Below are 27,926 nucleotides of genomic sequence, written 5' to 3'. Positions count from 1 at the left end.
CAAACATTTTAATACTTTTTGGCCAAGTTTATATCTTTAAGTATGTTGAATATATTATCATGTTTTTATAATATCAAAATCATGTAGCTGGTTGATTTGAAATGTGCAAAATTGTACATCATTCACATTTTACATAGATCACATTTCCTATTTTGGCACTTCAAAAACAACTGTGTGAGCTAAATGAGCACAGGAATAGACCATAATTTCCTACTTCCGCATTAAATTCAGAGTAGCTGAAAAGAACTCTGTGAAAGTGAAGTGATGTTGCCTGTGCTTATATAGAGTTCAGATGTCCTGCAGCGAGTGTCTGTATACGATGAGGAGTTTTACACTTTCACATTTCCAACTCCTGTATCTTCTAATAGCAGGTTTATCAGAATGCAAAGGTAAGTGTACTTTATATGAAGTCAAATTCATTTAACCACCACACAAAATAATGTACTACAGGTGTGTAAATATGACGTCAAATGTTGTCATTCATATGTGATGTAGTGGACTTGCAATTTGGAAGTTGCTGTTAACCTTTTTTTCTTTTTTTGTATAAAAATAAATGCATTTTTAAAGGAAGAAAATGTTACTGGGCTATTTTAATAAACATTGGTGTGCAAAGTTTCATTACTCAACCAATTAAATATTATTACACTGACATCACTGGTTTCTTTGGTTCCCACAGGGAGTATAGACGATACAGCTGTAGAAAATGTATATATGTTTTTTTTTAATCCTCTTCGTCTCACAAGAGACATAAGGCCACTTGAATCATCTTCTCACACTTCTCTTCAAAACTATCCACAGTGGTTTGATATTCTAGGCAGGAGATTTGTCTGGCGGGGCAGATGATGAAGTTTATCTCAGTTCTCCAACTGTCCAGGACTTATTATTATGACACCATCTTTTCCCCATTTTAGCATCAGTGTCTGTGATTAAAGTTTTAGCAGTTTCTGCTCTTTCATGGATGTTTGCTTTATGAAGTTCTTTGTGGTTAGATTTTGTAGAAACATGTCCTCATTGTGAATCCTGAGGTTTTCTGTCCCTTTGCTGCAGTTGTTCTGTGTTGTTTAGTCATACAGTTGTCCTTCTTAGTGTTCGACAGTCGCTTTCATTCACTTTAACTTTTTGACCACTTTTCTTTTCTTGAATGTTACAGACACTCCTGCATGATTTGCCCTTTTTGGAAGTCCGACAAGTTACCCACTTTACCCACGGCTTTACTAAACATCGCTGAACACAACTTACTACACTAATTTACAAACTAGTGAAAATAGACAAAAAAAGAGAGATAGTTGCAACATTTATTTTTATCCTCTGTAGCCTTTCACTAAAATGTATTGGTGCATGTAGAAGAAGAACCAGTTAAAGAAGTAAAGTTACAAGTTACTCGTAATAAAAAGTAAGTGCCGTTTGTTACTGTAAGCGATGTGGTGGTTTTCATGTTTCTGTTCTATCAGAGCTTTATGTCTAATTTTACTCTTCATTTCCTTTCAGTGGCGACACAGAGACGCTGCATGCAGGTTCATCAGTTGAACATAAACTGTGTTCAGGGTGACAGCATGACTATTTCTTGCCTGACCACAATCCACCTGCTGGAGTCTCTGACAGTCAAACTACACAAGAAAAACCAAGATAAAGACATCCTGATAAATCCAGACATCTCTCCAGCATCAGAGCACCAGAGATGGTCTGTGAGGAAAGATGCTGGAAATGTTACACTTGATCTGAAAGACATCAGATTATCTGATGATGGCTTTTATGACTGTCAGGTCTACAAGGATCAGGACTGCCTTCATGCAACTACATTTAACCTGAGGGTCAAAGGTAAGAATGCAAATTTCTGAAACAAGCAAATAATCCCCAGGTAACCTATTGTAATGTAGTATGTTTCTTTGATTTCAGAGTGTAAAACTTTGGACTCTGTCCATCCAACACCAGGCTCTTCAGTGTTGCTGCCATGCTCTGAACATCCTCTACAAAACAGAACTGAACGAGTCACTTGGAAAGTCATTACTGGTCATCAATCAACAGATATATTTCAGTATCGGCCACCAAACAAGCCCTCAAGCAGCACAGAGAAACCCCCAAAGTCTCTGTATGAGAGAGTGAGAAAACTAGCAAACGGATCTCTGCTTATAAGAGATGCAGTCCGCACTGATGAATTGTGGTATCAGTGCAGAGTGAATGAAAAAACCTGCTATGAAGTGAAGCTGCTGCTGAAAGGTGTGTTGGAATGCAATATTTCTAACCCTATAAAGCCTCAATGCAGATTCTCTGACAGACTATAAGGACGCTGAGGCGGCGTTAGAATCCATGTGCAGTGTTTTAATGAAATCCACAGCAAACAAATCCAAAACAGCAGACAGTGAACCAGAAACGTGAGGCAGGTAGGGGTACATACACAGATAGGCAGTCCAATCCAGGCAACAAAACAGTGGGCAATCCAAAAGGCAGAAAACAGGGTAACCAGGCAAAGATCATACACAAGAAGGCAAACAATGGCCATGGGAATAACGCTCGGTAAGGCAGACAGGCTGGCAATACTTCGCAAAGTAAACATGGCTAAGGCCATGCTTAAATGTCCACCAAACAGGAAATGACAGGTGAAGCAGAGGGAGCGGCACACAGTCAGTACTCGGGCGAGGGCTCCCTCTGCTGGCGTGGCGTTACACAGACGTTGGTTAGATTGAAAGATTAAGTTAAACTATGCTATTAAAATGTGACCTGTGGTGATGGGTTAGTCAAAGTATTTTTGAAATATTATGTTAATAAATATAGTAAAACATGTCAGTAAAACTAATGTTCATATAAGTTTATCTTGTCACTTGTGATCACAGATGCTCCAGCCCCAGCTGACAGTATGGTTGGCCACACTGATGAGAGTGAAACAGGTTAGTCAAAGTATTTTTTGATTTTCAAGGTAATAAACATGATAAAATATGTAAAGTATGTTTAGGTAAGGTTTAGATTAAAATGATGTTGTGGTGATTATAGCATGTGGTTAAAGTGTCTGTTTGGTAATACAGCAGATGAGATGAATGTGTGAATATTTAAACAAACTTTGTTGAAGGTTAATGTTTTTATACCCGCTGGAAAACGTAGCTTTAACATTTGCATTACTGTCTAAATATGTATGAAATTTTATATATATTTTATACTGTAAAAGTTGTTTGTATTTTGATTAAAGCAGTTTATCCAATGACGCTGAAAACACTTTCCACAACATCATTACCTACAGGTAAGTGCCTGAAGTGGTGTGTGTGATTAAAAGGACCTAACCAAACTGACTGATCTTCATATAAGTTTATCTTTTCTCTAGTGATCACAGATGCTCCGACCCCAGCTGCTGACAGTACGGCTGGCCAAACTCAAGGCAATAACAGTGACAAGAGTGAAACAGTGACAGCTAATCTGACAATAGTTTCGATGACTACAATAGTGTCTCTGTGTGTCCTCATATCACTGACCATCTGTATCATTCTCTATTTCCAAAAATGTAGGCCCAAAATTGACAGCAAAAGTAAGTCAAGAGAAGTCCTGAAAAGTTGAACATTGTTCTTTAACAGCATATTTTAAATCATAATAATGGCTTATTGAAAAAAAACAACAGAGTTTATACGTATCTTACATTTGCTCATTTTGCAGTTGTTTTCTTTCAAATGAGTGACATTTCATATTCATATTTCATATTACATTTCAAATGAGTGACATTAAAGTTCATATCATGCCATCATGTTGATTAGAGTCCTCATGTTAAAAAGAAAGACACTTGGTAATACTGTAACTTTATATGATGTAAAAAATGACTAGGTGGTAAAGTACTTATTTTTGTATTTTTTAGTTGATTTGAACTGCTTGTCTACTGTATATTATTCCAACATTTCAGGAGGCAAGTGACATTCATAGTAAATCCTTGTTCAATATTTGATGAGCTGTTTAATAAAAGTCTTTTTGTTTTTTTTTTTTTTTTGCAGGGTTTGATGTCCCGCTGAGTCCTTTAGTTGAACAAAACACAGGAACCGTGACCACCTGACGTTGCTAAAAAGAACATTATGTTGTGTATTTGGTGTAATGCAATGTGTTTATGCAGTTTAAGGTTGAAAAAAACACATTTTCCACATAATGTACATTATTGTTGTTCTACTATGCCCCGCCATTCTGAAATGTGTTGATTTTTACAAAGCTCATCATTCTGAAAAGCAAGGTGTATGCTGATTGGCCAGCTATCCAGTGCATTGTGACTGGCCGAATGCCTCAAGCGTGCAATAGTTTTCCAAGCGTTTGATGGAAATGTAACGCCCCTTACCATACTGTGATGCAGTCTCCCGGCGCGACGAGAAAAAAACAATAAAACCCATTACAAATGAGGCATTTGTAGCATCCAGTTGGGACATAATTACTGATTACAATGACTTATACTTTCTTTTTACGCATTGCGTTGCGTAGAGTAGCGTGCCAAGTAACCATAAAACCATGTCTGCATTTGTGATCGGAGAAACAACAAACGACAAGCCTACTCTGTACTGCTCAAAACTCACGTTTGAATCCTCAGTGGCAAATTCTTTAAATACGAAACTTACAGGCTGTGAGTAAGAAGCGCCAGGTATCGCTGATCCTTCCCAATCTATTGAAAATTATTGCTTAAAATCAACTGTCACACTGCTTCTGTTACATGACAATGCTTTTTGTATGTCTCAGTTTAAGAAATAAAACAATTCAAAATTAAATTTAACTACCATTTTTTACCATTTTTTAAATTTTGTGTGTGTGTGTGTGTGTGTATACATATATATATATATATATATATATATATATATATATATATATATATATATATATATATATCACCATGTACCACAATGTCAATAATGCTCTTGTTCCTTAAATTCTGAATAATTTTTGGACATTAAAAGAACAGAAGGACTACTGTGGACTGTCAACAATCATAGTATAATACTTTTAAGTGGACTGTAAACTCTTTAGATCTGTTTGCCAGGTTCTCTGAAGGAGAGGCCATGATTTTCTTACATGGTCAGTTTAGGTAATACTGATTTCATTTGAAATTCACCTTCTACCTCTCCTCCCACCCCTTCCCACCCTGCTGTCCAATTTCTCTATGTACGTCTTCTTACAATATCTCCTTTTGCTCTTTCTACTATCAATGCCCTCCACTCTACACATTTCTCCTCTCCTCTTTTCTTAAATCTTCCTCTCCCCTTATCTCTTTCTAACTGCTCCACTGTTCCTCTGATTCCCATTACACCTTCTCATCTATTCCACCACCTTTCACACTTAAACCTCTGTATGAAGTCTATTATTTTATAGTGCAATGCTCACTGAGGCCTGCAGAGGGCAGTGTATGTCTCTCAAAATACTGGAGTGTCCAGACTGCTCACATTTCTAATCTCTTAAGGTCTTTACTTTTCCAAACCTCCCTCACTAATGGTCTTCCCTCAAATCAGCTGTCAAACACAATATTCAATGGCCCCCTATATGTACTTAAATAACTTAGCAATATCTATTGAAGAGGAGGAGGAGCGTGGTGGTGGTGGGGGGAGGGATAATTGCAGTTCCACTTCAGGAACTCGAGTTGCGTCGAAATGCTTTGGGAATGCCTTCAGTGTGACCACTCTCTGAATCACGTGTGTAATCAGTCCAATGTATGGCGAGACATCACAGCCAGGGTGATGCAGGGACCAGGGAGCTTAAAAGCATGTGCGGTGGATACAGTGGCAGCTTCTTTCATTTAGCAAGCACTCTGTGTGTGTCATTTCTATTTTGCCTCCCTCACCGGTTAGGGAGTGGTCATGAGCGGCCGCCCAGCCCGCGGTCTGTGGAATGGCCGCAATCTCATGTGGCACATCAACCTCCTGGAGATGCTGGCCATGTTTCAGGCACTGAAACACTTTCTCCCAAACCTAAGAGGCCATCATATGTGACAACACAGCAGTGGTCTCTTACATCAACCACCAGGGAGGTCTGGATTCGCGCCCCCTTTACAGGCTGGCGCACCAGATCCTTGTGTGGGCCCAAGGGAAACTCCTTTCGCTAAGAGCAGTACACATCCCTGGGCATCTCAATCAGGGAGCAGACATCCTGTCGAGGCAGGGGCCGAGGCCTGGGGAATGGAGGCTCCACGCCGAGGTGGTGGAGCCGATTTGGAGGGAGTTCGGCCCGGCTCGAGTGGACTTTTCCGCAACTCAAGAGATCTCGCACTGTCCACTCTGGTTCTCCCTCACACATCCAGCTCTGCTTGGGCTGCATGCCATAGTGCAGATGTGGCCGAGGCTTCGTCTGTACGCCTTTCCCCCGATTGCTCTGCTCCCGGGAGTTCTGGAGAAAGTGCGCCGGGATGTGGTCCGTCTTCTCTTAGTAGCCCCATTCTGGCCGGGCCGAGTATGATTCTTGGACCTGATTTCACTTCTCAATGGCTCTACTTGGGAGATACCCGTCAGGAGGGATCTCCTCTCTCAGGCCTTCCCCCCACCCCGGAGTTTTGAAACTGTGGATGTGGCCCCTGAGGGGGCACAGCTCATAGGTTCCAGTCTCTCAACTCAACTCACCCAGACCAGTCCAGAGCTCCCTCCACAAGGAAACTGTACTCCTTGACGTGAACCTTCACTTCTTAATGCAGCAACTGCCAGCTCGACCCAGTTAACTGCCCAGTTGGTTTAGTGCTGGAGTTCTTGCAGGTACGGTTTACCACAGGGTTATCCCACTCCACTTGAAGGTTCCCGTGGTGGCCCTAGCTGCTTACCACACCCCTCTCAGTGGTCGGTCTTTCAGGAGAGACCCACTAGTTACATGTTTCCTCTGCGCTGCGCAGAGGCTGAGGCCTCTGGCCAGGAGAAGCTTATGCTAAGTGGTGGATCTACGTCACCCCGCCCGTGATGTCTCGCCCATACATTGGACTGATTACACACGTGATTAAGAGCGTGGTCACGCTGAAGGCGTTTTGACGTAGCATCATATTTCTTTGGGGAACCATGGTTACACGCATAACTTAGAGACGTTTTTCACATTTGAAAACAAGTATACAAGTGACAATACTGACAGCAGCAGTGACAGCAACAGTACTAAACAGTTTACACCAAACATTTTAATACTTTCTGGCCAAGTTTATATCTTTAAATATGTTGAATATATTATCACGTTTTTATAATATCAAAATCATGTAGCTGGTTGATTTGAAATGTGCAAAATTGTACGTCTTTCACATTTTACATAGATCACATTTCCTATTTTGGCACTTCAAAAACAACTGTGTGAGCTAAATGAGCACAGGAATAGACCATAATTTCCTACTTCCGCATTAAATTCAGAGTAGCTGAAAAGAACTCTGTGATAGTGAAGTGATGTTGCCTGTGCTTATATAGAGTTCAGCTGTCCTGCAGCGAGTGTCTGTATACGATGACGAGTTTTAAACTTTCACATTTCCAACTCCTGTATCTTCTAATAGCAAGTTTATCAGAATGCAAAGGTAAGTGTATTTTATATGAAGTCAAATTCATTTAACCACCACACAAAATAATGTACTACAGGTGTGTAAATATGTCAAATGTTGTCATTCATATGTGATGTAGTGGACTTGCAATTTGGAAGTTGCTTTTAACCATTTTTTTGTATAAAAATAAATGCATTTTTAAAGTAAGAAAATGTTACTGGGCTGTTTTAATAAACATTGGTGTGCAAAGTTTCAACTGCATTACTCAACCAATTAAATATTATTACACTGACATCACTGGTTTCTTTGGTTCACAGGGAGTATAGACGATACAGCTGTAGAAAATGTATATATGCTTTTTTTTGTTGTTTTAATCCTCTTCGTCCCATGTGAGACATAAGGCCGCTTATATATGCTAGAGCTAGTCAAAATGATGTGAACACCTGGGAAATAGGCATTATTTATTTACTAAGTTGTTTTACAACCCTTTGCCTTTAATTCAGCCTCCAACCTTCTTCAAACAGATTTATACAAATTTGGACTAATCTCCGCAGTCAAACGTCGTCTATCAAAACATCAGTAGCGTCAGTGAATCATCTTCTCACAGTTCTCTTCAAAACTATCCACAGTGGTTTGATATTCTAGGTAGGAGATTTGTCTGGCGGGGCAGATGATGAAGTTTATCTCAGTTCTCCAACTGTCCAGGCTTATTATTATGACACCATCTTTTCCCCATTTTAGCATCAGTGTCCGTGATTAAAGTTTTAGCAGTTTCTGCTCTTTCATGGATGTTTGCTTTATGAAGTTCTTTGTGGTTAGATTTTGTAGAAACATGTCCTCATTGTGAATCCTGAGGTTTTCTGTCCCTTTGCTGCAGTAGTTCTGTGTTGTTTAGTCATACAGTTGTCCTTCTTAGTGTTCGACAGTCGCTATCATTCACTTTCACTTTTTGACTACTTTTCATTTCTTTGAATGTTACAGACACTCCTGCATGATTTGCCCTTTTTGGAAGTCTGACAAGTTACCCACTTTACCCACGGCTTTACTAAACATCGCTGAACACAACTTACTACACTAATTTACAAACTAGTGAAAATAGACAAAAAAAGAGAGATAGTTGCAACATTTATTTTTATCTTCTGTAGCCTTTCACTAAAATGTATTGATGCATGTAGAAGTAGTACCAGTTAAAAAAAAGTAGAGTTACAAGTTACTCGTAATAAAAAGTAAGTGCCGTTTGTTACTGTAAGCGATGTGGTGGTTTTCACGTCTCTGTTCTTTCAGTGTTTTATGTCTAATTTTACTCTTCTTTTCCTTTCAGTGGCGACACAGAGACGCTGCAAGCAGGTTCATCAGTTGAACATAAACTGTGTTCAGGGTGACAGCATGACTATTTTTTGCCTGACCACAACCCACCCGCTGGAGTCTCTGACAGTCAAACTACACAAGAAAAACCAAGATAAAGACATCCTGATAAATCCAGACATCTCTCCAGCATCAGAGCACCAGAGATGGTCTGTGAGGAAAGATGCTGGAAATGTTACACTTGATCTGAAAGACATCAGATTATCTGATGATGGCTTTTATGACTGTCAGGTCTACAAGGATCAGGACTGCCTTCATGCAACTACATTTAACCTGAGGGTCAAAGGTAAGAATGCAAATTTCTGAAACAAGCAAATAATACCCAGGTAACCCATTGTAATGTAGTATGTTTCTTTGGTTTTTAGAGTGTAAAATTTTGGACTCTGTCCATCCAACACCAGGCTCTTCAGTGCTGCTGCCATGCTCTGAACATCCTCTACAAAACAGAACTGAACGAGTCACTTGGAACATCATTATTGGTCATCAACCAACAGATATATTTCAGTATCGGCCACCAAACAAGCCCTCAAGCAGCACAGAGAAACCCCCAAAGCCTCTGTATGAGAGAGCGAGACAACTAGCAAACGGATCTCTGCTTATAAGAGATGCAGTACGCACTGATAATTTTTGGTATCAATGCAGAGTGAATGAAAAAACCTGCTATGAAGTGAAGCTGCTGCTGAAAGGTGTGTTGGAATGCAATATTTCTAACCCTATAAAGCCTCAATGCAGACTCTCTGACAGACACTGATTCATTTTAAAGATTAAGTTTTGCTATTAAAATGTGACCTGTGGTGATGGGTTAGTCAAAATTATGTTTTGGGGATGGTAATCCAATAAATGTATTGAAACATTTACAGTTGAAACCAGATATTTACATACACTTCAGAAAAAAAAAACACAAAAAAAACTTTTATTTCTTTACTGTCATACATTAAATCAGAGTACACATTTTCTGTTTTAGATCAATAAATATTAACATGTTTTTTGCATTTGTTAAATGTCAGAATCGAGCGAGGGAGAATTTTTATGTATTTTTATCACTTTCATCAAAGTCATCCGTATACATACACTTCCTTAGTATTTGGTAGAATTGCCCCGAAACTGTTTCACTTGGGCCAAACGTTTTGGGTATCCTTCCACAAGCTTTCTACAGTAGTTTGCTGGAATTTTGGCCCACTCCTCTTGACAGAACTGGTGTAACTGGGTCAGGTTTGTAGGCCTTCTTGCTCGCAGTCCCCTTTTCAGTGCCGTCCAGTCCTTAAGCCACTTTGTAACTAATTTGGAGGTATGCTTGGGGTCATTGTCCATTTGGAAGACCCATTTTCACCCAAGCTTTAACTTCCTGGCTGATGTCTTCAGATGTTGCTTCAGTATATCTACATAATTTTCTTTTCTCATGATGCCATCTATTCTGTGAAGTGCACCAGTCCCTTCTGCAGCAAAGCAGCCCTACAACATTATACTACCACCCCCATACTTCACAGCTGGGATGGTGTTCTGAGGCTTCAAAGCTTCACCCTTTTTCCTCCTACTGTTTATCATTATGGCCAAACAGTTCAATTTTTGTTTCGTCAGACCACAGGACATGTCTCCAGAAATTAAGGTTTTTGTCCCCATGTGCAGTTGCAAACTGTAGTCTGGCTTTTTTATGGTGGTTTTGAAGTAATGGCTTTCTCCTTCCAGACTAACCTTTCAGCTCATGGTGGTACAGGACTCATTTTACTGTGGATAATGACACTGTCTTACCAGTTTCAGCCAGCATCTTCACAAGGTCTTTTGCTGTTGTCCTGGGGTTGATTCGCACATTTCGCACCAAAAAACTTTCCTCTCTGGGACTCATAATCCGTCTCCTCCCTGAGCGGTATGATGGTTGTACATTTCCATGCGTATTATTGTCTGAACGGATGAACGTGGGACCTTCAGGCATCTGGAAATTGCACCTAAGGATGAGCCACACAAGTCGAGGTCCACAATTCTTTTCCTGGTGTCTTGGTTGATTTCTCTTGATTTTCCCATGATGTCAAAGAAAGAGGCTCTGTGTTTGAGGTGTGCTTTTATATGCATCCACAGGTGTGCCACCAATTAACTCAAATGGAATCAATTAACCTATCAGAAGCTTCTTAAGCTCAGAATGGAATCATCTGGAGTTTTCTTTTTGTTTAAAGACACAATAAACTTAGTGTATGTACAGGTGCTGGTCATATAATTAGAATATCATCAAAAAGTTGATTTATTTCACTAATTCCATTCAAAAAGTGAAACTTGTATATTATATCCATTCATTACACAAAGACTGATATATTTCAAATGTTTATTTCTTTTAATTTTGATGTTTATAATTGACAACTAAGGAAAATCCCAAATTCAGTATCTCAGATAATTAGAATATTGTGAAAAGGTTCAACATTGAAGACACCTGATGCCACACTCTAATCAGTTAATTAACTCAAAACACCTGCAAAGCCTTTAAATGGTCTCTCAGTCTAGTTCTGTAGGCTACACAATCATGGGGAAGACTGCTGAATTGACAGTTGTCCAAAAGACGACCATTGACACCTTGCACAAGGACGGCAAGACACAAAAGGCCATTGCAAAAGAGGCTGGCTGTTCACAGAGCTCTGTGTCCAAGCACATTAATAGAGAAGTGAAGGGAAGGAAAAGATGTGATAGAAAAAAGTGTACAAGCAATAGGGATAACCGCACCCTGGAGAGGATTGTGAAACAAAACCCATTCAAAAATGTGGGGGAGATTTACAAAAAGTGGACTGCAGCTGGAGTCAGTGCTTCAAGAACCACTACACAAAGACGTATGCAAGACATGGATTTCAGCTGTCACATTCTTTGTGTCAAGCCACTCTTGAACAACAGACAGCGTCAGAAGCGTCTCGCTTCAAAAAGGACTGGACTACTGCTGAGTAGTCCAAAGTTATGTGCTCTGATGAAAGTAAATTTTGCATTTCCTTTGGATATCAGGGTCCCAGAGTCTGGAGGAAGAAAGGAGAGGCACACAATCCACATTTCTTGAGGTCCAGTGTAAAGTTTCCACAGTCAGTGATGGTTTGCGGTGCCATGTCATCCGCTGGTGTTGGTCCACTGTTTTTTTCTGAGGTCCAGGGTCAACACAGCCATATACCAGGAAGTTTTAGAGCACTTCATGCTTCCTGCTGCTGACCAACTTTATGGAGATGCAGATTTAATTTTCGAACAGGATTTGGCACCTGCACACAGTGCCAGAGCTTCCAGTACCTGGTTTAAAGACCATGGTATCCCTGTTCTTAATTGGCCAGCAGTATTGGGAAGAGGAAGATGTGATATGCCAGACCCAACAATGCAGAAGAGCTGAAGGCCACTATCAGAGCAACCTGGGTTCTCATAACACCTGAGCAGTGCCACAGACTGATCGACTCCATGCCACGCCGCATTGCTGCAGTAATTCAGGCAAAAGGAGCCCCAACTAAGTATTGAGTGCTGTACATGCTCATACTTTTCATTTTTATACTTTTTAGTTGGCCAAGATTTCTAAAAATCCTTTCTTTGTATTGGTCTCAAGTTATATTCTAATTTTCTGAGATACTGAATTTGGGATTTTCCTTAGAGGGCCAGGCCCGTGTAAGGGGACAGGGACAGGCAGCGATGGCTCCACCGGTAGCCAAGGTGGATCAGTCAGTTCAGGGGACCAGGGTGGACACGAAAGTTTAGGGGGCCACGAGGGACCAGGCAGTTCAGGTGGCCACGGGGGATCAGTCAGTTCCGGTTGTGCAGACGGCCAGGGAGGAATCCGCCATTTGAGCAGCCAGGGCGGAACCTGCCATTCGGGAAGCCAGTGAGGAGCAGGCTGTGCAGATGGCCAGGGAAGAGCCCGCCACTTGAGCGGCCAGAACGGAACCTGCCATTCCAGAGGCCCTGCGGCGACGTGAAGGTGCTCTGGAAGGCCTGTGGAGACGTGAAGGTGCTCTGGACGGCCTGTGGAGACGTGAACCGCCTCGGCTTGGGGCACTGCATTGGGAACGGCCTCGGCCAACGCATCGGGCACGGCCTCGGCCACCGCATCGGGAACGGCCTCGGCCTCGGCCTCGGCCTCGGGCACCACATCAGGAACCGCATCGGGAACGGCCTTGGGCACCGCCTCGGCCTCGGGAACCACCTCGGGCACCGCCTCGGCCTCAGGAACCGCCTCGGCCTCAGGAACCGCCTTGGCCTCAGGAACCGCCTCGGGCACTGCATCGGGAACGGCCTCAGGAACCGCATTGGTCTCTGCCTCGGGCACCTCCTCAGGCACTGCATCGGGAACGGCCTCTGGAAACGCCTTGGTCTCGGGCCCCGCATCGGGAACGGCATCGGCCACCGCATCAGGAACGGCCTCGGGAACCTCCTCGGGCACCTCCTCGGGCACTGCATAGGGAACGGCCTCGGGAACCTCCTCGGGCACTGCATCAGGAACGACCTCGGCCTCTGGAACCGCCTCGGCAACCGCATCAGGAACCGCATCGGCCTCCGCCTCGGGCATCTCCTCGGGCACCGCATCGGGAACGGCCTCGGCCTTGGGAACCGCCTCGGGCACCGCATCGGCCTCTGCTTCGGGCATCTCCTCGGGCACCGCATTGGGAACGGCCTCGGCCTCTGGAACGGCCTCGGCAACCGCATCAGGAACCACATCGGCCTCCGCCTCGGGCATCTCCTCGGGCACCACATCGGGAACGGTCTCGGGCACCACATCGGGAACGGCCTTGGCCTCGGGAACCGCCTCCGGGACGGCAGCGGAGTGCTCAGGGACGACCTCCGGGACAGCAGCGGGCTGCTCGGGAACGTCCTCCGGGATGGCACCAGGCTGCTCGGGAACGTCCTCCGGGCTTTGAGGAAACGGTAGATGCCTGTCTCCTCCTCCTCCACCTTCTATGATGGCGAGTCGGTGGCACCTTTTCCTCAGACCCAGCCACAAACCCGTCCATCTTGTCTGGCGACACAGGTGTAGATTTGGCCATCTTGTGCTGTGGCGCTGGGCTGGCGGCCATCTTGTGCAGTGGTGCTGGGCTGGCGGCAATCTTGTCTGGAGACACAGGTGTGGTCGATGTATCCCACTGAGCACTGCAGGTAATTGGTGAACCCCCAAAAGTCCAGGATCTCCAGCCCCTTCATCTCCCATTGAGGCAAAGGGTCATCCAGGCAATTGTTAAAAAAGTCTTTCAGTGCTGCATCATTATAACCCAACCCGACTGCCATGGTCCAAAACAATTGCGCAAGGCCACCCACCTCACTCCCCCTTTGACGAAGGGTGGTTAAGTTCAGGAGTCTCCCCCTCCGCTCTTCCATGGTGACTGGGGAACGGATACGAAATCCCACACCGCTGGATCTAGGCAGGATGGAGTCCTTCTGTCACGACACGCACACAAACAGGTAGATCCAAAAGCAGTGTTTTATTAAGGGTAATCCAAAATCATAATCCAGCCAGGCAAAGGTCAAAAACTAGGTGAGCAGTCCAAAAAAAAAAGAAACATGAACAAAAATACCAGAGTGAAATTAAACAAGGACTCCATGACAATGACAGAAACAAACCGGGTATATATAGACAGGTGCAAACAATGTAAGTGGGAACAGCTGAATGCAATGAACAGTGATGAGTACAGACAAGGCTTGTGGGAAATGTGGCTCCTAAGGTGGGGTGACGATATGGGGAAGTGAGACAGCCAGGGATACACAAACCAGACACTGTGAAACACTGCCATATAAGCAGAGACCCCTCCCTGAGTGAACTGTAAAAGCACAGCTCTATTCTGGAAAAGGGGGCGGGGAGCAGCAGCTTATTTGCATTTAATGAGACATGCACGAAAACAGCATGTTTCTGCTTCCACTCAAAACAGGAATTTTCAAAATGATATAATAAATGGGGTATTTTAAGCTTAAACTTCACAGACACATCTTGGGGACACCTGAGACTTATATTATATATTGTAAAAAGAGGCATAATAGGTTCCCGTTAAGGCTGCAATTGCTGCAGAAGATGCTTCGACTAAGTACTGAGTTACAGGTATAGTTCACCCAGAAATATAAAACTATAGAAAATTCACTTACCCTTAGGCCATCCAAGATGGAGCCTATGTGAGTTTGTTTCTTCACCTGAACAGATTTGGAGAAATTTATTCAAAATGTTCTGATAGCAACTGATGAGCAAGTCATGTAATGCTAAATTTCTCCAAATCTGTTGCAATTAAGAAATACACTCATTTATATCTTGGATGGCCTGAGAGTAAGCATAAGGCTGCAAGATAAAAACTTGAAAAAATGAAAACACTTGACATTTAAAACACTTTCCACTATATCATTATTCAAAAGACAAATACCAGAATTCATGTGCGTGATAAAAAAAAAAAAAAAAAAAAAAAACCTTAATCAGACTGGCTCAGATGATGATGTTCATTTATCTTTTCTCTAGTGATCACAGATGATCCAACCCCAGAGGACAGTACGGTTGTTCAGACTGAAGACAACAACAATTACGAGAGTGAAACAGCGATAACTAATTCAACAGTAGTGGTGATGACCACAGTAGTGTCTCTGTGTGTCCTCATATCACTGACCATCTGTGTCATTGTGTATTTCAAAAAACGAAGATCCAAAATGGACAGCCAAAGTAAGTCCACAACTTCTGAGTGTGTTGCAATAAAGAAACTGAAATACTGTAACTTTGTTATGATGATAAATTGATCAGATGGTAAAGTACTTATTTTTGTGTCTTGTAGTTGATTTGAACTGTCAGTCTTCCGTGTATTATTCTGACATTTCAGGAGGTAAGTGATATTCATGGTACATCCTTATACAAAATATGAGTAATATGCTTGATGAAGTGTATTTTATAAAAGTTGTTTTCTTGCAGTGTTGGATGTGCCTTTGTATTCTTTAGTTCAACGTAACACATACCATGGCCACATGTAAGTTACGGCAATGCAGTAGTGAAATCATTCATTTGATATCTGTCCTGAACTACATACAAATGTTAACAATTAAGCTAGGATAAAGTCACATCATACTGGTTTGAACTAATTTATATGTATTACTAAATACTTCAAAGTTCATATAAACACACTCACAACAAAAGTGAAACATGCCAAATGTAATACTGCATTTCCTCTCCAGTGTGCATTTCTTGACTGGTATAATTATATAACCTACTGTATAACAATATATGCTATGTGTATGTAGCTTCCATTGCAATTTTAAGAGTTTTGTAGAATTTATAATCTCAGTTTATAGCATGGGCAAGCATTATATATAAGTATAGCACGTATACATCTGCAAATGTGCTCATGATTCAAACTATTTACTTTTTTCCACAAAATGAATTTTTTTAACTTTATCTCCCAACAGCTGGTGTGAACAAGCAGAAGCTCCTGCCTGTAATCCAGACAACATTTATGACAACAGAATGCTGTGAAATAAATGATTTTAATTGTTTTTTTTTTTTTTTTTTTAAATGTGTATGACTTTTTTTCTAGCTATCATTTTACCAAATAAAACAATATAATGTAAATATAATTTTATACAAATGTATGGACAGCTAGAGGACCTTGCTGTAAAGGGACTGCTATAAACAGACTTTACTACACTCATTTCACAATTCATATAAATGTTCTTTTTTATGATTTTTTTACTCTTCTATATGAAAATTTAAAGTTTTGGTGGTATGAATTTTCAGTGGAGGGAGAGTAATTTCAATATTCTTTAAAGGGGTCATCGGATGCCAATTTTCCACAAGTTGATATGATTCTTTAGGGTCTTAATGAAAAGTCTGTAACATAGTTTAGTTTGGTTAAAATTTCTCAATAATAGTGTAAAACAACACACTTTTTAAGCTGTCAAAAACAGCTCTTTTCAGAGCAAGCTGTTTTGTAGCATTTTCCTTTAAATGCAAATGAGCTCTGCTCACCCCACCCCTCTCTTCGAGCCTTCTCTGAGGGACTGTTTACTTTAGCTGCATTCATCGTGAGACTTGCTAATTAGCACATTATTAGGAAAGGCGGTTTGCAAAGATTCATTAAAAAACCTTATACTCACTTCTTCTGGAGGTGAAGCTGGATCACGGATGATTCGCACGAACATAAACACATTTAGGTAGATTGGGGACACATTCCCTTCAAAAACAAACATAATCCACTGCATCTTCAGCGGCTCGGATGTCGGGAGTAAATGACGACTACTGTGTTCATTATTACATCCAACAACAAAACACCTCAATCACATAGGAGACATTCTTGTCTACATCTGCTCTGGCGGTGAAACAATGGCGGACTGATGACAGCTCACTCAGGGTGGGTCTAAGGCAAAGGCCCCGATATACTTCAAACGGAATTGAAGAACGAACTGATATGACGTCATTTTGACCAAAATCAGGCCAAAACGAAGTTCGTTTTGAGTTTGTTTCGGCAGTTCGAAACAGCTGACCAAAGTGAACTTTCTGGGGTAGTTCGTTTTGGGTCCTAAACACCTTTGAGCTTCCATTGGTATGTGGCGGTTACGCAGTCTGTGGGTGTGTTCTGAAACTCCACCTTCTTTGACGTGAGAGGTTTTCTTTCGGTTTATTTCTTATTCAACGGAGGTCATTCAGGAGAATAACATCTCCTAGTCACTAGCAACATGAATAATCTGGAGTGTCGAACAGATGAGCTGCCACAGATATATCCGCACCTGTACGATCGCTCGAGGAGAGAATTCAAAGATTCAGAGAAATCATTTAATTCCTAGAAAGAAATTTCAACAAAGCTTGGTGCTGACGACCCAGAGTTATGCAAAAAGCGACATAGAGAAACATCAGATGTAAATTTTCCAAAGCCATGAAAAGAATGAAAAGAAAGAATAAAGATATAAGGTAGCAAGTACCAAATACATGTGTTTCAAATAAATGTTACACCATACTGCTGCTATTGCTGCTGTTGTTCTTCCAATAAGAGAATTTAAAAGGTATACAATAAATGAAATGCCAAAAGAACATACAATAATAAACTTTTGGTTTTATCATGACTCCACATGAAATATAAAAAGGTATAATAATTTATCCAGTTTAATAAAATAAATGAACACTGATAAAATAAAGTAACAAACAGGTTTGTGTTAGAGATGACTATTTGTTCCACATCGAAGTTTTCAGACTAAGAGACATTCACTAAGAGACATTCGAGATGACTATTTGTTCCACATCAAAGTTTTCAGACTAAGAGACATTCACACTTCCCATAAAAGGCTGATTATGGAAATGGAATGGTTCTTTTGTATTGCAAACATGATACATGACTCTGAACTGCTGCTAATCATCATTCTATTGTCTATATGATATTCTGACCATTGGTGTCCGTCTCACACCAAGTTTGCCTACAGGTCATCATTTCATCATTGTTGTGTTTAGGGCATAAGTGCGAGCATTGCGAGTCATGTTTACATTAATCTACACCCTGCCTCCAGCAGCGCGGGGGTGTTGGAAAGATCAGAAACAGTATAAGGTTGCTCAGCCTTTTCGAACTTCTTTTTGCCCCCAAACGAAGAATGAACACGAACTTCGTTTGAAGTATACCGGGGCCTTAAGACACCAGTCCAGACTGTGCTGAAACGCTACTGTCAATCAAACAATCGTGGGAGGGGCCTGTCTGTGTGACATCACACAGATAGGCATCTGAGATTGTCTCGATTTGAGAAAGGGGAAATGATTTAACGAGATTAAAAAAAAAACCACTGGTTGGATTTTTATCATTATAGGGTGGTTGTGTACACACACTGCCAATACAAATTTCAGTTCAAACAACTTGTAAAAGTGCTTGTAGCATCCAATGACCCCTTTATTAATATTTTAATTTTTATAAGTTATTCCCTTTATTATATAACTTCTGTATCATCCCTGGGTTATGGCTGTCATAAATTAAAATAACATGTTAAATACTATTTTGCAGCATAATGGACTGTTATAGTACAGCTGAAATAAATTGAAGCAAATGACACTGTAAGTCTCGTACTGTATATTCAAGGTAATAATGGCCATATCCATTTAACTCTTGTGTTAAAAATAAAGTGGATAAAAATACTCTTTCTGTAAAACAGTTGCAACAATGCAAAACATTACTGATTTGTTTATCATTTTCAACGTATTTTGTCGAACTGTTGCATCAGTCGTTTTGACAATGTTTTCAACATTAACTTTAACAAGTTTGCAAGGCTTAAAATCTACAAGTTCAACAAATGTAAACAGGAGTGAGGCAGCTCAGACCCATGGCAAATCATTGTCATTGAGCCATGCAACATTTCACATTAAAACACAGTACCTGACCAATCATAGATTATAAGACAACTCCCGACACAGTTCAGGGCGCCCTGAGGTTCAAGCACATAGCTGTATGTGTTTTTGCAGAGAGAAGAACTCTGTGCTGTCGATCCTCTCAGCAGCGGTTGGAGAGGAAACTAAAAGAGCTGAACATGACTCTAAGAAAACAGCAGAGAGAACAGGTGAAGAATGCACCCATAGAGTGTTTGTGTGTTTAATGTATGTGAGCTTCTTCAGCTGACTCTGCGTGTGAAGGCTCTGAAGAGGCAGGTGGATGAAGGCACTGCTGGATTCCAAGCTGGTCCAGGCTGGTTTATGCTGCTATAGTGCTGATCTAGGCTGGTTTATGCTGATATAGTGCTGGTTAATGCTGGTATAGGGACAGTTAAAGGGGTTATATGACGTTGCTAAAAAGAACATTATTTTGTGTATTTGGTGTAATTCAATGTGTTTATGTGGTTTAAGGTTCAAAAAACACATTATTTTCCATATAATGTACATTATTGTTTCTCCTCTATGCCCTGCCTTTCTGAAACGCGACGGTTTTTACAAACCTCATCATTCTGAAAACCGAGGAGTGCTCTGATTGGCCAGCTATCCAGTGTGTTGTGATTGGCCGAATGCATTAAGTGTGTGATGGAAATGTTACGCCCCTCACCATACTGTGATGCCGTCTCCCAGCAGGATAAGACTCAGTCCAGCTGCTCTGCTTGTGCACATCCCATCATCAGTTCTCTTTTAGCAGTTCAGTCAATGTACTGTTAGGAATAAGTGAATAACTCAGGATATTGGTTTATTTTGCATGAGAGAGAGTGTCAGGCACGTTTATAAACTGAATAACTTAAGTAATTTGTGGATTAGTGCGTACTGGAAACGCAAACCGTTTTAAACAATTCAGTTCAATTTGGACATATGTGGACATCAGTAGACGAGATAAAACCCCAAAAAACCATTACAAATGAGGCAATTGGTGCATCCAGTGGGGACATAATTACTGATTATAATGACTTATACTGTCTTTTTACGTGTTGCGTTGCATATCGCGCTATGTAAACATAAAACCATGTCTGCATTTGTGATTGGAGAAACAACAAACAACAAGCCTGTGAGTCAGAAGCGCCAGACTGTCCTTGCAAAGTTGGAACTGCCCCACTTTATAGAAACAGCCATTGTGCAATGGACGCATTGTAGGCTGAATATGAATGTTTGGGTTGAACTGTTCGGGAACAGTGTTGTAAATACAACTTAACCACTGATTTCTTGTTGTGCCCTCTTTTGGAAGGCCAAACAAAGTAGTTTCGCTTTTAGTAGTAGTTTTTTTCACAATGAAACACACAGCATCTCCACAACATGGTGGCGGTGGCAACAGCGAGAATAAAAGTTATGCCTTCTTTCTTTTCGTGAACATTTGGGCGGTGTTATGCAAATCTTCCTACATCATGATGTAGACATGTGGGGGCGTGTTTAAATGAGCTGTTTTAGGAGGGCGTGGTTGACTCTTAACTTTTATAAAGAATATATCTTTGGATTTGACACTTTAGTCTTTGCAACTTTAAAGATCTTCTTTATGCACCAAGAGCTTGTAACACTTCAAAGAGAAAGGAAAAATCGAAAGCACATCATATGACCCCTTAATAACAACTTGATATTGAAAGTTCAAAACCAAAAGTGTGTTTTTAAAGATTTTCATACTTATCTGGGAAGTCACATATGTCAAAATCCAGCTGTCAGTCACTGATGTCAAAAAGTGCACATTGAAAAAGGTATGTCAGTGCAGTGAGGTCCATTAAATATTACTGAAAATAGTAATAGCGTGCAATTTTTACAATTGCTGAAACAAGAGTTAATTCGACCAAAGTCAATGGCCAAGTGCCCAATGAAAATGAACACTAATCACCATAATGTTAACAGACGTCAGCAACCTTTGTACATGTACCATATGAAAGAAATAAACCCAAACTGGTTTGCAATAAGTGAATATGGTAATTCTGTTTTTGCAGTTGTTTAATCATCCTCTGGTGAGATCCTGATTTCATCTAAGGCTGTGTGGCTGTAAGTAGTTGGGTTACCTCTACGCTTTTTTTCTGTTCTTGCCGTTCCTCTTATTCTCAGTGATTCTGCTTGTTGACATGCTCAGCGCGTTGGGCTCATATTATGGGCTATATTCTGCTTGTCTGTAAATAATGCTATATGCTTTATTAGTATGGTTTGTGTTGAACTTGGCCTTCCAAACTGTTTTAAGCCAAATTCACTCATTTCAGAATATCCCGTTTATCATTATAGACCACTTTCCTGTGACCAATGTGTTTATAAAGTCATCAAGTCAATTTCGACTTGAAAAGTCATAATTTCGCCTTTTAAGTCATAATAATCTCATAATTATGACTTCAGTAAGACATAATTTCGACTTTTTAGTCCTATCTCATAATTTCGACTTTTTAAGTCATAATTTTGATTTAGTAAATCATAATTTCAACTTTTTATCTCATAATTCTGACTTTTAAAGTCATAATTTCGATTTAGTAAATCATAATTTTAACTTTTTATATCGTAATTATGACTTAAGTATGTCATAATTTTGACTTTTTAAGGCATTCATTTTTTTCTGACGTAGCAGAAATGGGCTTCCATAGCTTTCAATAGGTGTTTACAGAGACAGTTTATTTCTTTAAATTTGTTGAAAATTATTTGCACTATTAGATTATCTTCATAATAAATAACTCATGTAGCTGACTGATTCAGTGATTTTAAATGTGTGCAAAATTGCACGTCTGACATTTTACACAGATCACATTTCCTACTTCAGCTCTTCAAAAACAAGCGTGTTCAGGTAAAAAGTCTTGTGGGCTGTGCTAATATTCGGTTGTTCTGCTGTGAGATAAATAAAACTATTTGATGGAGTGTTTTTAGTCTTCATACTGCATTTCCATCCTCTAAATCTAACAGCAGCTTTCTAATAGCCTACATCAGCTATTATAAGATTTATAAGTTGCAAATATGACATCTGAAAACTCGCCTACAAAAGCACACTGAACGTATCTATAATCACTCAGAATTAGACCATATTTCCTACTTCCGCATATTTCCTTCACAACCCACAACATGTTAGGTAAAAAATGTTAGCCTGAATGAACGCTTGTTTTTATAATATCAAAATCATGTAGCTGATTGATTTGAAATGTGCAAAATTGTACGTCTTTCACATTTTACATAGATCACATTTCATATTTTGGCACTTCAAAAACAACTGTGTGAAAGTAAAAGGTCTTGTGGCCGGTGCTCATATTCAAATGTTTTGCAGTGAGCTACTCGAAATGTGTCTGTAATTGGGGAGTTTTTGGTCTTTATATTTCCATCTTTTCAAATTTGAAATAGCAGCTTTCTAATATAAGGCCTCTAAAAGAGCACAGGAGTAGACCATAATTTCCTACTTCCGCATTTAATTCAGAGTAGCTGAAAAGAACTCTGTGAAAGTGAAGTGATGTTGCCTGTGCTTATATAGAGTTCAGCTGTCCTGCAGCGAGTGTCTGTATACGATGACGAGTTTTACACTTTCACATTTCCAACTCCTGTATCTTCTAATAGCAGGTTTATCAGAATGCAAAGGTAAGTGTATTTTATATGAAGTCAAATTCATTTAACCACCACACAAAATAATGTACTACAGGTGTGTAAATATGACGTCAAATGTTGTCATTCATATGTTATGTAGTGGAATTGGAATTTGGAAGTTGCTGTTAACCTTTTTTTTTGTATAAAAATAAATGCATTTTTAAAGGAAGAAAATGTTACTGGGCTGTTTTAATAAACATTGGTGTGCAAAGTTTCATTACTCAACCAATTAAATATTATTACACTGACAACATCACTGGTTTCTTTGGTTCAAAGGGAGTATAGACGATACATCTGTAGAAAATGTATATATGTTTTTTTTTGTTTTAATCCTCTTCGTTCTTATATATGTTAGAGCTAGAAAAAAAGATGTGAACACCTGGGAAATAGGCAGTATTTATTTACTAAGTTGTTTTACAACCCTTTGCCTTTAATTCAGCCTCCAACCTTCTTCAAACAGATTTATACAAATTTGGACTAGTCTCTGCAGTCAAACGTTGTCTATCAAAACATCAGTAGCATCAGTGAATCATCTTCTCACACTTCTCTTCAAAACTATCCACAGTGGTTTGATATTCTAGGTAGGAGATTTGTCTGGCAGGGCAGATGATGAAGTTTATCTCAGTTCTCCAACTGTCCAGGCTTATTATTATGACACCATCTTTTCCCCATTTTAGCATCAGTGTCCGTGATTAAAGTTTTAGCTGTTTTTGCTCTTTCATGGATGTTTGCTTTATGAAGTTCTCTGTGTTTAGATTTTGTGGAAACATGTCCTCAGTGTGAATCCTGAGGTTTTCTGTCCCGTTGCTGCAGTAGTTCTGTGTTGTTTAGTCATACAGTTGTCCTTCTTAGTGTTCGACAGTCGCTTTCATTCACTTTCACTTTTTGACTACTTTTCATTTCTTTGAATGTTACAGACACTCCTGCATGATTTGCCCTTTTTGGAAGTCTGACAAGTTACCCACTTTACCCACGGCTTTACTAAACATTGCTGAACACACCTTACTACACTAATTTACAAACTAGTGAAAAAAAACTAGTGTAGCCTTTCACTAAAATGTATTGGTGCATGTAGAAGAAGAACCAGTTAAAGAAGTAAAGTTACAAGTTACTCGTAATAAAAAGTAAATGCTGTTTGTTACTGTCAGCGATGTGGTGGTTTTCACGTCTCTGTTCTCTCAGTGCTTTATGTATAATTTTACTCTTCATTTCCTTTCAGTGGCGACACAGAGACGCTGCAAGCAGGTTCATCAGTTGAACATAAACTGTGTTCAGGGTGACAGCATGACTATTTCTTGCCTGACCACAACCCACCCGCTGGAGTCTCTGACAGTCAAACTACACAAGAAAAACCAAGATAAAGTCATCCTGATAAATCCAGACATCTCTCCAGCATCAGAGCACCAGAGATGGTCTGTGAGGAAAGATGCTGGAAATGTTACACTTGATCTGAAAGACATCAGATCATCTGATGATGGCTTTTATGACTGTCAGGTCTACAAGGATCAGGACTGCCTTCATGCAACTACATTTAACCTGAGGGTCAAAGGTAAGAATGCAAATTTCTGAAACAAGCAAATAATCACCAGGTAACCTATTGTAATGTAGTATGTTTCTTTGATTTCAGAGTGTAAAACTTTGGACTGTGTCCAGTCAACACCAGGCTCTTCAGTGTTGCTGCCATGCTCTGAACATCCTCTACAAAACAGAACTGAACGAGTCACTTGGAAAGTCATTACTGGTCATCAATCAACAGATATATTTCAGTATCGGCCACCAAACAAGCCCTCAAGCGACACAGAGAAACACCCAAAGCCTCTGTATGAGAGAGCGAAAAAACTAGCTAACGGATCTCTGCTTATAAAAGAAGCAGTCTGCACTGATGAATTGTGGTATCGATGCAGCGTGAATGAAAAAACCTGCTATGAAGTGAAGCTGCTGCTGAAAGGTGTGTTGGAATGCAATATTTCTAACCCTATAAAGCCTCAATGCAGATTCTCTGACAGACACTGATTCATTTGAAAGACTAAGTTTTGCTATTAAAATGTGACCTGTGGTGATGGGTTAGTCAAAATTATGTTTTGGGTATGGTAATCCAGTAAATATGTTGAAACATGTAAGTAAAGATTGAGGTTAAGGTTTAGATTAAAATTAAGTCATGTTGTGGTGATTACAGCTTGTGATTAGAGAAGTTATATTAGAAAGCAGCACTGAATGTCAGTGCACGACCAAAAACTACTTTGAGAACCACTGGGTTTTAATATCTGTTTGGTTATACAATAATATGAATGTGTGAATGTTTAAAAAAGCTTGAGTTAACATTTGTATTACTGTCTAAATATATTTTAGACACATTTAGTACTATAAAAATTGTTTTTATTTTGCTTATACAGTGGATGCAGACCCTATTCGGTAGTAAGAATTCAAACCGTTTTTAATTAAATGCTTTTAAATTATTTTTCCCCACATCAGTCTACACGCAATAACCTATGTCAAAGTTAATCGAACCCTGACTTTTATATATATATATATGTATATATATATATATATATATATATATATGTATATATATATATATATATATGTATATATATATATATATATATATATATATATATATCTGAATATGCATATCAGAACAGAAACACAATTGTGTTACAACACGGATCTGATGCATTAAAGGCTTCCAAAACTGTGGCCTCCATAAATTCGTAAATGGAAGAAGTTTGGAACAACCAGGACACTTTCTACAGCTGGTAGCCCATCCGAAAATGAGCAAATGGGGGGAGAAGAACTTTGGTAAGAAGAAAGCCAAGATGACATGACAATCACTCCGGTTGGGTTCACAGATCATATGTGAAAATCACTGCAACACTTCACTGATCTGAGCTCTCTGGCAAAATGGCCAGACAGAAGCTTCTTCTCAGTGTATGACACATGAAAAACAGCTAAAGGACTCTTAAGAAACAAGTTTCTCGTTTTCAAGATGGGTGTTTTTGTAGCAACAGAGACTGTTGAGCTATTCAGGGTAGAAGAAAAGCTAAATGTATCAAAAATACAAAGATGATAAATGATTCTTAATAAAAACCTGGATCAGAGACCTCAGACTGGGCCACAGTTTCACATTCCAACAGGACATTCAAGCACACAGCCAAGACAATCCAAAACGTCATGAATATCTTTGAGTGGCCCGGTGAGAGACTGGACTTGGACCCAAGCAAATATCTCAGGAGAAACCTGAAATGGGCTGTCCGCTGTAGTCCCGCTCCAACCTGACATGGACAGAGAGGATCTGCAGAGAAGATTGGCAGAAAATCCCCAAATCTAGGAGTGCAAACCTGTCACATCATTCCAGGGCCACCACCTTTTTTTAAATCCCCACAAATCATAAGCAGTGTCTCACAAGCCTTTCACATAATCCATAAAATGTGACGTCACATTTTACAAACCCTGCTTTTGACTGTTGACAGACACTGCCATATTAGCAGAGACCCCTCCCTGAGTGAACTGTAAAGGCACAGCTCTATTCTGGAATAGGGGGCAAGGAGCAGCAGCTCATTTGCATTTAATGAGAAATGCATGAAAACAGCATGTTTCTGCCTTCACTCAAAACAGGAATTTTCAAAATATATATATAATAAATGGGGTATTTTGAGCTTAAACTTCACAGACACATTCTGGGGACACCTGAGACTTATATTATATATTGTAAAAAAGGGCATAATAGGTTCCCGTTAAGGCTGTAATTGCTGCAGAAGATGCTTTGACTAAGTACTGAGTTACAGGTATAGTTCACCCAGAAATATAAAACTATAGAAAATTCACTTACCCTTAGGCCATCCAAGATGTACTGTAGCCTATGTGAGTTTGTTTCTTCACCTGAACAGATTTGGAGAAATCTATTCAAAATGTTCTGACAGCAACTGATGAGCAAGTCATTTAATGCTAAATTTCTCCAAATCTGTTGCAATGAAGAAATACACTCATTTATATCTTGGATGGCCTGAGAGTAAGCATAAGGCTGCAAAATAACAACTTGAAAAAATGAAAACACTTGACATTTAAAACACTTTCCACTATATCACTATTCAAAAGACAAATACCAGAATTCATGTGCGTGATAAAAAAATAAGTTAATCAGACTGGCTCAGATGATGATGTTCATTTATCTTTTCTCTAATGATCACAGATGATCCAACCCCAGAGGACAGTACGGTTGTTCAGACTGAACACAACAACAATTACGAGAGTGAAACAGCGATAACTAATTCAACAGTAGTGGTGATGACCACAGTAGTGTCTCTGTGTGTCCTCATATCACTGACCATCTGTGTCATTGTGTATTTCAAAAAACGAAGATGCAAAATGGACAGCCAAAGTAAGTCCACAACTTCTGAGTGTGTTGCAATAAAGAAACTGAAATACTGTAACTTTGTTATGATGATAAATTGATCAGATGGTAAAGTACTTATTTTTGTGTCTTGTAGTTGATTTGCACTGTCAGTCTTCCGTGTATTATTCTGACATTTCAGGAGGTAAGTGATATTCATGGTACATCCTTATACAAAATATGTGTAATATGCTTGATGAAGTGTGTTTTATAAAAGTTTGTTTTCTTGCAGTGTTGGATGTGCCTTTGTATTCTTTAGTTCAACGTAACACAAACTATGGCCACATGTAAGTTACGGCAATGCAGTAGTGAAATCATTCATTTGATATCTGTCCTGAACTACATACAAATGTTAACAATTAAGCTAGGATAAAGTCACATCATACTGGTTTGAACTAATTTATATGTATTACTAAATACTTCAAAGTTCATATAAACACACTCACAACAAAAGTGAAACATGCCAAATGTAATACTGCACTTCCTCTCCAGTGTGCATTTCTTGACTGGCATAATTTTATAAACTACTGTATAACAATATATGCTATGTGTATGTAGCTTCCATTGCTATTTTAAGAGTTTTGTAGAATTTATGATCTCACTTTATAGCATGAGCAAGCACTATAGTGCATATAGTACAGCATGTATACATATGCAAATGTGCTCATGATTCAAACTATTTACTTTTTTCCACCAAATGAATTTTTTTTACTTTATCTCCCAACAGCTGGTGTGAACAAACAGAAGCTCCTGCCTGTAATCCAGACAACATTTATGACAACAGAATGCTGTGAAATAAATGACTGTTTTGTTGTTTT

The 27,926-nt window shown here is 39.8% G+C and overlaps 1 protein-coding gene across 2 annotated transcripts; it reads left to right on the top strand.

Moving 5' to 3' along the window:
- Nucleotides 1-205: 205 nt before the first annotated feature.
- LOC122139970 lies at nt 206-27,926 on the top strand. 2 transcript variants are annotated; one of them, XM_042740882.1, is made up of 7 exons: nt 206-389; nt 1,489-1,818; nt 1,897-2,217; nt 15,246-15,434; nt 15,544-15,591; nt 15,678-15,732; nt 27,836-27,926. In XM_042740882.1, the coding sequence occupies exons 1-7, from the start codon at nt 293-295 to the stop codon at nt 27,900-27,902; spliced, it is 1,107 nt and encodes a 368-aa protein (XP_042596816.1). In that variant the 5' UTR covers nt 206-292; the 3' UTR covers nt 27,903-27,926. The 2 variants fall into 2 exon arrangements, with proteins under 2 accessions (XP_042596816.1, XP_042596817.1); XM_042740883.1 differs by lacking the exon at nt 27,836-27,926 and adding an exon at nt 16,169-16,242.

This window comes from Cyprinus carpio, chromosome B16 (genome assembly GCF_018340385.1).
Source record: "Cyprinus carpio isolate SPL01 chromosome B16, ASM1834038v1, whole genome shotgun sequence".
In the NCBI taxonomy this organism is placed as follows: domain Eukaryota; kingdom Metazoa; phylum Chordata; class Actinopteri; order Cypriniformes; family Cyprinidae; genus Cyprinus; species Cyprinus carpio.
This window is presented reverse-complemented; position numbering and strand designations above follow the sequence as displayed.